Here is a 14,689-nt window from a genome sequence, read left to right on the forward strand (position 1 = left end):
CTCAGATGGGCTGTTTTGACCAGATGGGAACTCCCAGGGCCATGCACCTCCAAGAAACTTGCCCAAGACCACATGCAAGTCAATGGAAGGCCAGGAACATACAGAAGAGTCAATCCTTTTCACCAACCCTTGGACCTCCCCCTTTCCTCCAAGGCCTCCTTGAATGCAGATGGCTTCTGAGGATCTCCATAAATGCTCAGCTTCCACTAAACCCAAGCAGGAATATTTCTGGAGAGCAGCATGTTCAGGTTATGGTGTGCCATCCCACCTCCCCTCTGCTCTGGTTGCTTCCATTTACTTTTGCACAAATGATTCGTTTTGCCCAGTCTTTTGTAAACAGCATTTGAAGCCAGCTGGAATTTGTTGTGCACCTAAATTACACTTGCTCAGCAAGCTCCTCTACACAAGGCATTCGTTTTGCTCATGGTGAGGGCACAACAGTGCACATCCTCTCTTTCACTGCAGCAGCATACTCTCTTCTTCCACCGAACTGAAGCAGCACGGTTAATATCCAAACCTCACTGCTATTAAAACATGAAAGCTACACTTTGAAGGAGGAAGGGGAAGAAGAAACTCACTGGCTCTCTTAATTGTAGCCCTGGGCCAAAAGTCACTGCTGAAGAGCACAAGGTGGGCAGGTGAGGAGTCAATACCTCGAGCTGAAGCGCAAAGCATGAGGAGGCTGACACACATGCAGGTATCTTCAGTACACAGGGTGACCTTGTCACACCCTGGACCATTTCAGCTATCCCCCAGCTGACAAGGAAGCTATTAGTGGACATATTGGGAATGCACAAACATGCACCAGTCAACCACAGCAAAGGCCAGAGCGGGACGGTTAAGAGACCAAATCTGAAATGCAGTAAGCCAAGTTTTTAGAGTGGGACAGGTGTTGGCATGAAATCACAGGCTCCTGAGGCCGAGAGGCAATCTTCACAACCTCACCTGAGGCTACAGCATGTCAAGCCTCCATTTTGGTTGGCAGGACCCATTCCCACCCACCTCCTTTTTCCTTCCACCCTTCCTGTGCAACCAAAAAGTGAACCCAAGGGAGAGTTAATCACTGGACTACTGGACTAACCAACTGCAGACATCGGGAAAGCCAGTGGTTCTGCCCATTAAAAAAGTGGCCAATGGCTATAAGTGAAACACCACCATTCCCAGGAAATCTGCCTTTGTAAAGGAGGCAGAATCGAGCACGGGACGTGGCAGGCAAGAGGCCAGCTTTGCCATGCATTCACATAGACAGTAGGAACTCGGCAGAAGAGGACAGACTGCAGATGATATCACATGCACACCTACACAGAAGCATGGAGAGGACTCGAGCCATTTTATCTTTTCCAATCTAATAAAGAACTGGAGATGAATTCATCCAACTGGCACAGCACAGTCTTCAAAATCCAAAAACTTTACAGCTGGTTTGCTAAGAGATGTTTTTTGAGGCACTGGGAGTGAGAAGGAGGGAAGAGAAAAAAAACACAGTAACGCTCCTTCCTACAGCACGGGGAGAGAAAGTTATTTCACAAATTTAGTTTATAAGCAGTTTTACTTTAAAGCAGAGTTAAAACCAGGATAAAGAAGTGGGCTCAACGTGCATCTTGTCATACCACACTGCTTGCCATACAAGCCAACTCTGCTTTTCCTGACTGGAATTAAACTCCTTTACATCCAAAGCTCAGCTCTCAGTGTGCTGCTGGAGCAGGCAGGGAAGGATCTCCGAAATGCTCTGCGCCCCACTACAGCAAAGTTGAACGCAACAGCTTCACCAGTGCTACACACAGCACAAAATGCCTTTCTAGGAGGTCCACCACTAGGTTGGATGCACATTGCCAAGCCAAGTCCAGCACCTGTAGAACACAGCAGTACTGAGATGGAGGACACCTGTAAAAACAGATCCGCACTACTCCAAAGGCAACCTAAAGCCACAACAGATGTTCTTTTCATCTCCATGCACATTACTGACTGCTTCAAGACAGCACTCCAGACAGGTAAAGAAAAGCTAACGCTAATTGCTCAGGATCCCACTGCAGACAAGATGATCACAGCTCAGGGGCAGGTCCCCAGGCACGAGAGCACTAAGATACACCTTCCTGGGGGAGCCATGGGATTAGGAAACACACTGCTGAGCTGGAACATGCATCAGTCCAGTGCCCCAAACACCAGCCTCTGCAAGATGAAAACACACACAGATCTTGTAAAGTTAAAAAAAAAAAAAAAAACCAACCACACAGCCTTGCAGGACTGACTACACAAGTTCTGCTGCATTTTCACAGAAGTCCAAGGCACAGTGCTGGCCTTACACCCCAGCACTTGCTTGTCACTGTGAAGCCACCAGCTGCATCAGCACAGTGTGGCACAGTGGCACCAAAGCAGAGTCAGTCCTTTTGTGACCACAGATGAAACTCTAAAGCCATAAAACACGGAAACAAAGAGCTAAGAGATCAGTGAGAACTACATTTCTAGCCCACTGCTCATTTACTTCAGTATCTAACCAGGCCCCCAAGGCTCTTGTTAAGGGAGTCTTTTCATACAAGTTTTGATATGGGAAGGGGCATGGGCAAGACTTGGCTGCTTAATTCAAAGGCATCGCCCTGAATGCCTGGCAGCACTCTAACTCGGTGATTGAAGTAGTTAGCCCCTTGCTGGAAACACAGAACTACTGCGGACTCAGTCTGGACAGCATTGCTTGAACCAATGCCAAGGTGCCTCATTTCTGTGACTAACTAATACCAAATGAATAATTTCTTTAAAAGGAACTCCAACTTGGACTTTCAGGGACTTGCAAAAATAATAATTATGTTTGTCTTTTATATCCAACATCTATAGTGGCCATTGGAAGGAAGAAGCTATGAGTACAATTGCTGGCAATTATTTTGATTTTTTTTTATACTTTTAAGCACAGACATTTTGTTATTTAAATTGAGATCGACACTTATTTCCTTCTCTCAATGAACTTTTTTATGCTTGCCTGCTTTGATGGTCACGTGCAGTAAGAGGTTTTCAGAATACGATGCAAGCACAGGTTTTTAGCATGTGCACTCTAACGAAACTAATAAAACACCATGCATGACAAAGCAAGAAGTTAACTTTGTGAGAGCCAGAAAGATACAGGTTTTAATTTCTTTTGATTCAGCAGAACAACTCCGTATACTATGCCACAGTCTTGATGAAGAGAAAGTTCAGCGTTGATCTTCAGTCTGCCCCTGTAACACCAGATCACTTCACTATCACACACTGACCTTCACACATCCAAAGACAAAGCACCCTGAATTCCTCAGGGAAGAACAAACCAAAAAGTGATTTCCCTTCTAGGAGTCTATTCTCTTATGTTGTAGCTGGAAGATTATTTAACCTGCAACTCCTTGGCACTACACAATTGACAGGGAGCAGGCACGCTGAACTCAGGATCTTCTTCACTCAAGTTCCATGGTCCATCGCAGTTTGGGCTCCAAGGGGACGCAGATCTCATTTCAGCCAGATCCACTTGTCACCAACATCAGCATTGTAGCCTTGCCTAAAATTGCGACCAGGAAGCTAGAGAAAGCAGAAAGTTCAGTCAGAAATATTTCTCTTTTCACTCTTCATAAAGAATCAGAAAAGTTTTCATGAAGTACCTCATGGTATTCTCTGCAGAAGTGCAACACAAAATACTCTTATACAACATAATTATTAGCACTTGTAGAAAAATCAGTCCCTCCGAAAAATGTGAGCTGTGCAGCTGGGGGCGTGGACAAAAACCACTATATCATAGCGTATATAAAAACTAGGCCAACATGTCAACACAACAGCATATTCCACCTGGATTCATCCAATTCTTCTCCCCTACACACCCTGGTTCCCAGTTTTCATAGGAGGTGACCCCTCTAATCATAGCACATAGAAGAATTACTGAATCAGTCAGTAGAATCTCATACCAAAATAGGAACACAGTATTAAATACATGAAATATTTCATGCATGAAATACCGAGTTAATTACTACACTAAATTAAACCATTCAAATGAAATTGTGTATTTAGCCTTCAAGAGTTGAACTTAACTTTATTAAAGCAAAAGCAGCATCTGCCTGTCTTCATAAGCAAAGCCAGAAACCATTCCTCCTGGAAAATCTGAAGTTTCTCAAGCCCCATACCCAAATTTCACTGGTACCCTGGGACCTAAGCGACAGCCTTCACTCTCTGCCTCTGAACCTGGCTGACCTTTCAGTCTGCAATTCTCCTGCACAGGCCTTTTAACACTGCTGGGAGCAGCCTCCCCACAGGCACCTCGGACAAGCAAGTTCACCTGACTGACCTTTCTGCACCCACAGTTCCCAAACCAGGACTTGGGGAACCATGATGCTGCCACACAAAGTCACCGCTCCATACAGTTCGTTGCACATTGCAGTACGCAAGATAGCAGAGGGCTGGGGTCTACAGCAGGGAAGCCTTTCCTTCTGACAGCATCTCAAGAGCTTGGGCTGGTTGTACAGGTCACAAGAGGATCACGCAAGGAGCTGTTTAAGCCTAGCAAACCAAGAAACACATTGCAGATGGAAAGGCTGGATGGACTGGAGCACTGGGAGGGGAACATCAGATGTACTAGGAAAGCTGGCAGGTCTGCACCCTTACCAGGAAAGCAAGTTGTCACTGAGATGAGAGAAAATAGAGGTGAATAGCAGTAGCCTAAATACTCTTGGCATTTAGGAGTTCAAGGAGTTGCACCTAGACCTAGAGACAAGGATCTGTTACTTCCAAGCCTGTGACAAGACGTGGGAGACTGAAGCACACAACCCCCTTCCTGGTAGTCCATTTAACTGGCCAAACGGGCATCCTACAACCAAAGCCTTCCACAGGGTTCAGGAGGAAGAGGACACTCACAGCTGTGCTGATTGTGCATGGGGATGGAAAGCCAAGCCTGGCCCTCTCAGCACACTGCCACATTGCGGGAGCACTCGGACGACATTACAGACATGAGAATCTAGTGGCCAGGCCATTCTACCTTCAGCATTAAAGATTTGGGAAATGAGACTGTTTAAGTAGCAGCCATTTCAAGGGATCACAGATGCAGCACACAGGACTACAAGAGAAAGACTGCCAGTATGGTTAAAATAGCAAAGTCCCCTTACGCAGCGTATGTGCTCTCTCTGCAGGCAAGGAAAGTGCTCCTCCAGGTGAAGCAGACTGCATCAGATCTGTAAAAGCACGCTTCTGTGATAGAAGTTTCACAAGTGTGGCGACAATGCTGTCACCAAAATAGTCTCCTACCAACTTGCCTCGCAAAAGCAACACAAATTTTTAGTGCAGTTTCAGCCTGAATTAACACAAAACAGGCTCTGTACCCGCTAGATAACTAAGCCACATGAACAAAAGCTGCCAGCGACAGATCAGTGCATAAAGTAGCTGCTTTCGCAATTACTCTGAACTGAATGATCCTACAGAGCAAACAGATGTAGATACATCTCAACCTCTGAATCTCAGGTGTTAGAGCAATCCCCTTCAGAAAGTACCGACCATAACCTGAAGCACCAGATGGTCACTCCAAAAGCAGAGTCTATCTCCAGAACCCTTTCTTCCTATCTCCAGGAATGAAAGAGAAACAGAACACAGCATTCGAGATACAATAATGGAATCAAGAAGTAAACCACCAGGAAAAGCATGTGAGTTTTGTGAGAAAGCCTGAAGCCAGCAGAGTTGCTATAATAAAACCCTTCCTTTAAAAATAAGCTATCCACTGGCACCCTTCACAAATAATTAAGCACAGATCATCCACTCATCTCCACACAAACGCTGGTTTCACACAGTACCCCTGACTTGTCCTGATGATTTTTCCTTTCAAAAAACTGTAAGAGTATCCTGTTTGAGAGCTGCCCCTGCAGAGAGAAACAAGACCCAGTCTTGATGAAATCTACACTCAGGCCACAAAAACCAGCTAATTAATCCAGGATGAAGCCTGGTGTTTTGAGGAAGGGGGGGTTCTTTTTATTTTTTTTATTATTATTTGAAGGTCAGAAAATAAGACACTTCTTTCCCTAAAACATGAAGCTAACGGAAGACTTTTACCTTCTTCATGAGACATTCCCCACCCCACCTTGTCACAAGCCATTACAAGCAACTCTTGATCAGTTTTTCTAAAGTTTTTCATTCAAAGTTGCCTTTAATGTCTTGTCTAAATATCAGAAGAAACCATGCAGTCCTGTTAAGAGTTACTCCCGCTGCGCAAAGAGATGCAAGATGAAAATAAACGATTACTATCTCTGCCCCGCAAATTTGCAGCGGTGAGCGAAGAAGGACATCAGACCTGCTGTGACCAGCCTGTACCTATTAATTCTAGCACAAAACCAGCTCTCCCTGGTCCTCTCCAGGCAGCACCTAATTGGCCCTTTGATACTTCAAGAGATCCCCAGATAACTTGATTATTAAAGCAACAGGAGCTCTCTGGGAAAACACAGTTTACGGCTTCATTTCTGGCTAAATCTGCCCTCTTTAAAAGATACAATATCAATCCCAACAGAATTCAATTCATTGTCCAAAACAAATTCCCCATGTGCCTTTGGTTAAAGACATGCAATACATCAAAGTGAATTTTATAATAAGTATTCATCCATACTCCAGCGTTCTCAGGGGGCCTTGGCAAAAGCAGTCAAGTATTGGGATATGTTACAGCCAGGCTTTCAAAATAGCCCAAAAAATGTGAAGAAGGCAGCACAGTAAACAAATCCCATATCACAGTATTACATAGGAAGCAGAATGATGTGAATTTTATGTTCTGTGCACTATCTGCAGCAGGTACAGGTAACACAGACGACTTCCTGAGAACAGCCTCTTTAAAACTCACTTTTTACAGTCGCGTCCATAGCAAAAAAAATGTACAAAACCAGGAACAAAGTAGGTCTGTCCCAGAGGGAAGGAAGCTGGTGATCTTTTAGCAGTTATTGTGCGTTTGGAAAAATACTGTAACAGGAGTTAATCCTGTTCTTGTGGCCTTCTGCCTCCCCTCCAGCTCCTCGCATGCCCACCTCCTGCCAGAACAAGCCTTTGTTCAACGTCACGAGGAGCCTGGATTAAAACGGCCAAATAAAAAGTGCTGCAGCGACATTTCACAGCATGGCTGAATGGACTGAACAGCACGATGCCAACAAGAAGAGATCCCACAGTACCCAGCCTCTCATCACTTTCCTGCACAACCCAATCCAGCTCCACGGCTTTGCTGGATCATTCCACAAGCTCCATCAACACACTCGCCCAGCAAGAAGCTGTTCATCCTTCTGGCTGAGATAGTTTTCGGTGACTCTGGAGACTCAGTCAGAGCCAGAGCACTGCAAAGAAGAGTGGTGGGAGCACCAGGGAACATCTGGGGATGCAGGGCAGATAGTGAGATGTGCTCCTTTTGGAGATAACAAACAGTTAAGCTGGTGCTCCAAACTGTGCCCAGCTGATGTTCCCAGCCTGTGGTGCCCACAGCTGCTGAGCCAGCACAAGGGCAGGGACACAAACAAGTGGCCAGCCCTGAGAAGAGGCAGACTGTCCAGCCTAGAAAAGAGATGATGGAAGGGAGACAGGGCAAGTGACATAGAGCTTGTGTGTATGTCACTATGTAACTTGCCAGTAGCTGTGAGAACACAGAGGGACTGAATATTCACTGTCTCTTCCAGTACAAGAAGGTGCCATCAAACAAGAGCCAATGGCTTGAAGGACTCATTGCTAACGGATACTGCTGACGAAAAAAATTCAGTGTGTCTCAATGGGAAACCAAGCAAGTACTTGGAAAAGGCTTGCATTTTGCACGTGATTTGTGCATTACAAGTAAGTTTCCCAGTGAGAACTGTAATAAAAAAATCAGCAAGGCCACATCATTTGCAAGTGGCTGACACATTCACAGGAACATTCCACACGCGTTACCTTCAAATCACACTTGAGTATGACTGAAGAAAAGGTGCGATTTAATGGCCGCGTTAAAAATAATAGTAGTGCATCCTATTACACATGATTAATTATTAACGCCACATTTCAACAGGCAAGTAAAAGGAGTAGCATACAGAATCAAATAAATCCCTTTAAACCTTCTTAGGTCCTTAACTGACATCAGCCCAAAGAGACCTGTGGAGCCACCAACAGATTTGTCCAGCACCAAGTGGCAGAGAAAGCAGTTGGCTGTCACACCAAAGCTGAGCCTCTTTCCCAGGACAAGTAAGAAAAGTCATGTCGTTATCAGCAATTATCTAGGCACAGACTTTGCAACACAAGAATTAAGTCTCTGCCCTCAAGAGCTTACGACTGAAGCAGCATTGACCAAGGAAAAGGGAAAAAGAGATCCCACCAGACAAGCTCAACAGCTCACGTGCGTCCCAGCAGCAGGAGGCGAACGCAAGCTCCTGCAAGGTTACTGCCAAGGAACAGCTTTTTCCACTCCACGGAAATGGCTAAAACAGAATCAAGTCTTAAGTCTGCTGCGTTTACACTGTGCAGAACTTCAAGTTGGCAGCAAGGATTATTTCAAGAACTATGTGATAAAATCCACCACACAGAGCATGAAACTAATGAAATGAGCTGTACCCAAAGGCAGAGCCAGCTCAAAAGAATGAACTGCTCAACTTTAAAAGAACATCAGTAAGATGAAAACAAGATCATCTCATCAGTTAAATTAAGAACTCCACCACAGAAGTGTCTGTCAAAACTATAAACATGATGAAAAGCCCTATAAAGTGATATAGGCTGCAGAGTAGCAACCATCAGCTTCAGCCAGCTGTTTGCTATGCACTGCGGCTGCATTTCAGAGCTCCCCACAATAATTTCGAACCAAACATGTACAGGTAGAGCTCTGGAGAGTTTTAACAATCTGAGAAGGTCTCCATCCATCAGTTTAGAGTGTCTTGTTTTCAGGAGCAGAAAGAGTTGCCATTTTTTCCCCTTCTATTTCTGTGCTGCTTTCCACTAATGGCAGGGCTTCACAGCTAAAACAGATCTATAAATAGCATGTTTTGAGCAATGCTGATCAAAGAGCACTTAAAAACAGAGTCATTACTCCGCAAGCATGGGCTCATTCATCAATATCCAAACCTTTTCATTTAGTGGCTGTTTATAACAAGCATAACAATAGCACCTTCCATCACTGCTATTAAAGAAGATTCCTGCTTTTTCCAGTAGAAATCCTGACTTCCAGAAGTTTATTGTCAATGTTTGCTGTCGGCACAAAGCTAAAAATCAGAGATAATCTAGGAATATGTAGCTTCATATACTGGCTGTATTCGGGAAGGGCTTGGTTCCTATGTTCTAGATGAACAGATGAAGGTGGGGAGGGAGGTGTAATACCCCCCAAACACACACAAAGTCGTCTATGGTTTGGTTTCCAAAGGATTGGCATAGATAGATGTTTGTTTACAGCTCGACTCCTGCCATTCTTTACTCAAACAAAATTCTTAATGCTGTTAACATTCATTATAGCCCAACTAACCAGAGTACTCAAAGCTTTAGTGAACTGAGGTTAAACCAATTCCAATTTGCTTAAGTTGTTCAATGAATGTTGTCCTACTCTTCATTCATTCAAGAGACGGACAAGACAGTATAAATCTTTTGGAAAGAGCAGCATCCATAAGAAAGATACAGCGTATTTCTTCAAAGCTCAAGTATTTTTTATTTCAAACAACATAACTGAGCTTAAGCAGGAATCCGATTTTGTAAAAATTAACGTGCCTTGCAACTTAGACTCCAGGCACCATAAAGAATCTAATGCATATTTCTAGCCTTGCTTTTGCAGGACAGCGAAGAATAAATAAGCAACAGAGTACGGCTAAATATTTTGCTGCAGCTCTTTTCCACAGCACCTACTTGCCCTAGTGACTGTTTGTCATAGCAGCAGAATAAAACCTACTTTAGTTTTTCCTCCGCAAAGAACATGTTAGAAATGCCAGTTATCCACTACAGAGTGCAAACCTACCACAGGAAAGTCAAGTAACTATATCCAAGGATAAAGCATTATAGTAACTGTAGACTTGCTTTTCTAACTGGACGGGTAAAATGCAAAATGCCTCTTATAACAGCTTTCCTTATGGTAGTAGCAGCAGGTCTTAGCAATGCCAGCTCTACATTAAAATGCCCAAGGGCACTTATCAGCAGAAAAATGCTATCAAGAAACAAGGAAAACCACATACTAATGCCATCCCAACCAAAATTGTACCACTACACCTGCACAGTTGAACACCTCAAACTGACGCTATTTCACAGTTTAAGATTCATGGGGATGTTACCCCCAAAAAGCAGAAGCAAAGCAGGGGAGAGCCATAAACGGATCCAAGTATCCTTCTTACAGATTTGCCAAAACCTTTTCCTGATCTACAGCGTGATTTTTCAATATAGGATACCACGATGAAACTGTCCTCTGAGGGATGGATTTTTTTTTATTTAAAGTTTCCTAGGAGATGCAGAAGAGTGGAGTGGGAGCAGCTCACTTGCAACTTTCCTCCACTTCTCTTAATCACTGACAAAAGATCTTTCTTCTGAACTATTTTCCTTGGGGCTTTATTGATTTATTTAATAGAGGTCTACCCTGGGAATCACATTCCTACATGGGTATGGGATTGAGAGGAGTTTGGGAGAGGGAGGATGTGCTCCTACAAAAAAAAAATATCTTTTTCTTTTATAAGGCTTGGTGGCAGACTCAAGTTTGAAATGGATTACTTTAATAACAGCGGGATTTTACTGTCTTTTTGATTTACGTAGGTACCCAGTGCCTGGGAAAGCATGGTTTGTCATCTAAAACAAAACAGGCCCAAGTACCAAAACCAAGATTTGAGATAGTCTCAGGTCCCTCTCCGCCCCATATCTGGAATAGATATCCATGCCAGTTGCCCGTGATATTTTTCAAGGGAAGTGGGGTAGAGAAGATACACATTTCTAAAGCAGAAAAGGGGCTGAACAAACTTCTCACGCCCTCTCCGTACATTGGCAAGAGCGGAGGAGGGGGGGAGACAGGAAGATAAGCAGATCACATACCTATTCCCACCTCTTTCCAGGTACTCTTCAGGAACAACATCATGCCTAGGTTTTAGTTATTTCTTAGGTTCTTCTTGTCTTACCGATATTTAGCTAGGTGACATCTTGTTACTTTAGAAAGGGCTAAAAAAATATTTTTGCAGACATAAAGCAGAAAAAAACCCTTAAATTGAGCCTTTTCTAATTTATTGCGTGTCTGTTTTCATTCCTTCCTGGACTCAAGAGCAGACAGGGCTGCGCATTATAGCTGTCAAACACATCCATTAAAATAAGAATTAGGAAGGGAGACCTTGATTCTAAAGAAGAAAAATGAAAACTTCATCAAGCCAAGAAAAAATGGCAGGAGAAAGAAAACAGAAGATTGTTACCATAGCAGCTGTCTTTGAGACAATCACAAACATGGAGAACAAAGATATCCTAACCTCCCTACTTCTGCAAAGGCGAGAGCACTAGGGAAGACAATTCATGGCTTAGATAAGGCTTATTGCCACAGTTGTACTTATATGCATGCATGGGTAATGTCCTCCCTGCATGCAAGTATAATTGGTCAAAGAAGTTTTTTTTAGTAGCCTGTAGCTTTTCTTGTAAACCAAGATCTGCAGCCAGAGGCCAAGATGCTGAGGACCCTGCCATGTGCTATCACCACATTAAACATCAACGGATCAAGTTTTGACACAAACACTCCCTGGTTTTGATCCAGACTCGGGCCTCCTGAGAGCCCAAATGTTTCTTTTGTAGTTTGGGGTATTTTAAATGGGGGATTTGTGTGTAAGCCAGGAGGGCTCCGCGCTCTCAGAGGAGATGGGAAAGCAGAAGGACTTCCTAAGCCCTCTGTTTGCCAGCAGTCATCTTCAGCCCCTCGCAACCGCAGCTGCCAGGAAGTGTCAGGGCTGCACTTCACACGCAACTTGGGCCACACCAAACCTGGAGAAAGCACTCCCTTGATCTTCTCCCTTTTCACCTAGTTATGATCTTCACATTATAAACACATGCTCTTGCAATAATACTCTTATTTTTGGGTTGTGAGGCCGAGAGTTGACTAATGCTGCAGGCTCACCTTCCCACCACTCAAAATCTTGCTGCGTTACAGCTATTTCCCTGCAACTACCTAAATAACTGGAGGCATGGCAGACATTGCACACTTGAGGATTCCCCCTCTTAAGGTTGCATCCTTATGAAAGGGAGGGTAATAAAAAGCCTGGGGGAAAAGCGTGGGATTCTCCTCCTCTCCAAGCTGTTGCCTTTTCTCCACTTGCTGCTACGCAAGACTGCAGGGGACCGACAGCCACACACTGCCATGTCCCGGGGCAGGAGGATGAGGAGCAGGATATAAAGATGCAGCTCAGCAAGGCAGCTGAGCTGGTGCAGCTGCTGTAGAAAGGCAGCCATCCCCAGCTACTACCTTTTCTTGCCTCATGACCCTGTATTCCAAAAGCAGTCTTCCACCAACTGAGAAGGGTAGGGAAAGAGAAGAGCGAGAGCCTTCTCTTACCTTTCAGTGGCATATGTATTTGCTTTCTTGATGAGTTAAATGTTAGACAGAAAAGTCTGAGCCACTCATTTTGTCTCTGCTTAATACGGAGCTGACTGACAAGGATGGACAAAGCAGAATTAATACTACTGCCAATAAGCCTCTGCTTTCCTCACATGGTGAATATGGCATACATGCCGCAGAAAAAATACGCCACACAATTAGCTGGTTTGAAGGAGGACAACAAGAACCATCAAGGAAAGGAGCCAAGGGATGGAGGCTGAAGTGTGCCAGGATCAGCAAATAGCCGAAGGGGGATAAATAGCCATGGTGGGGAAAAGCAATAAGAGGGTAAAGGAAGGAGGGGAAGAATGTGGCACACCATTGCAATGCTAGAGCAAAAGTACACTGCAGATTGAAAGATGAACTAAACAAAGTTGATGTAAAACTGAACTTAGAAAGCCTTACACACAGGCACGTGCACTCACTGGAGCTGCAAGTCATATTGGGATAGGAAGCGTCTTTGAAGGTAGTTCAAGAGTGTGGAATAAATTATTCCAAAAAAATTCATCACACATTGTCTGCTTCAAGGGTAAGGTACACATCCCTGACTTTCTAACTGTGTAAATTAGACTAACAAGAGATACAACACTTCAATATGGGATTGCCTTAGTACAAAAGGAACTTCTAGGTGCCTAGGCCTGTCTTGTCTGAAGCAGAATCTGTATGCCCAAGCATTTGTTCGTTTTCTTTAATATACATACCGGCACATATACTTTAAAAAATCCCAGCACACTCTAAAGAGGATAGGATACCCCTCCCACTGTGCAATCTTACACACCAAAGAAGGGATGGGGAAAACACCCGAACAAATCCTACAGCACGAGATGCAAGCCACGCTTTTTAGGATCCTACTGAAAATAGGCCTCATCTCCTTCAGGGTTTCTTCGACGTGTGTTTAAAGATGTTGGGGCAAGGCACCGGACAAAGAGAGGAGCCGGGTTACATGAACCAGGGTCAGGGTGAGGGGGCTTGCACAAACACTTTCTGCTAGAGCTGATGACATGAGAAAAACAACTAGGTTTTAAACATTTTGCTTTCACCTAGCGAAGGAATTCTCCACTCTGATGCGTGGAGTGAACACCAGCAAGCACTGGACTCCAGGCTCTGGTACGCTTTGTGACAGGCAAGCCCATTAATTTGTTCCTATTTTTAAGCACAAGGTTTGTATAAACGAAATACCAATCATTTCCGTATGATCTGCAGTGAAGGGAAAGGTGGCAAAGACTGTTTTAAGTTTCTCCAGCTTTGTTTTCAGAGGTAAAGAGGTAGGTGATGACTTGAATACGAATCTTAGACAGCTGCACTTCTATGTGTACAGAAAAGAGCATGCACGTGAAATAAGCCTTTTTTCACCACCCCTAGGAGATTCAGCAGGACTTGCCAACAGCAGTCGGGAGTGTGAAGTACATAAGTACATTATTTAAGTACACTGATTCCATTAAACAGAACCATTTGTTTTCGCCTTCTCTGCAAACACATCTGCCTAAGTGCTCCAGCTTTGCAGGGCACACATGGAGTTTGGAGCATTATCTGTGGGGATTGCGCACAGTTGGAAGAAAGCAGAGAGATACAGCAGTTGTTAAGAGAGTAGTCAAGTCTTTACTAGTCTGACAGTTCCTAAAATAATGTTGCTTCGCTTAAGAACGAACATGCTTATCTCTGATCTACAGAACCTGATTAAAAGGTTACTTTTCCCTTGCCAGAACAGCATCTTTAGAAGTTTATGAATGCCTGAACAGAACGGCTGAACCCTGCCAGAGGACTTTATGGTAAGAGAGGGAGGCAGAAAGCCACCTCCTCATATGCAAAAAGAATGCTTACAGAAAACATTCAGAGGATATACATAAAAAAAGCTAGTTTCTAGTATTCAGAGCTGTATGTGGCTACCTCATTATTTTGCAGAAAGGCTCACATAAAGGCTTGGACTCTGAAGAGTGTTTCCTCCTCCTTCTTGGTTGCTTCTGACTAATGAGTATTTTGAACAATAAACAGCTTCTGCCCGGGATTTGCGAATCCCTGAAAACCACTATTATTAGGCAGCATGAATTGTGCGCATGCAACTCTGAAAAGCCCAGCAGTTAGCTGCCTATTGGTATGATCGAGGATTTATGACTAGTTATAGGATTGCTAAGAAAAAAAAAAATCCCCTACGCAAATCATTGTATTTATGTGGTAAACATCATTACA

At 44.0% G+C, this 14,689-nt stretch overlaps 1 protein-coding gene across 1 annotated transcript in view; it reads right to left on the minus strand.

Annotated features, from left to right (window-relative positions):
• Positions 1–3,063: 3,063 nt before the first annotated feature.
• Positions 3,064–14,689, minus strand: part of NDUFA10 (NADH:ubiquinone oxidoreductase subunit A10) — a 41,409-nt gene continuing 29,783 nt past the window's right edge. Inside the window, exon 10 of the mRNA XM_063341874.1 lies at positions 3,064–3,534. Coding sequence (XP_063197944.1) covers positions 3,466–3,534 — 69 coding nt within the window. The 3' untranslated portion in view covers positions 3,064–3,465. The remainder of the gene's footprint in view (positions 3,535–14,689) is intronic.

This window comes from Chroicocephalus ridibundus, chromosome 7 (assembly GCF_963924245.1).
Source record: "Chroicocephalus ridibundus chromosome 7, bChrRid1.1, whole genome shotgun sequence".
In the NCBI taxonomy this organism is placed as follows: Eukaryota; Metazoa; Chordata; class Aves; order Charadriiformes; family Laridae; genus Chroicocephalus; species Chroicocephalus ridibundus.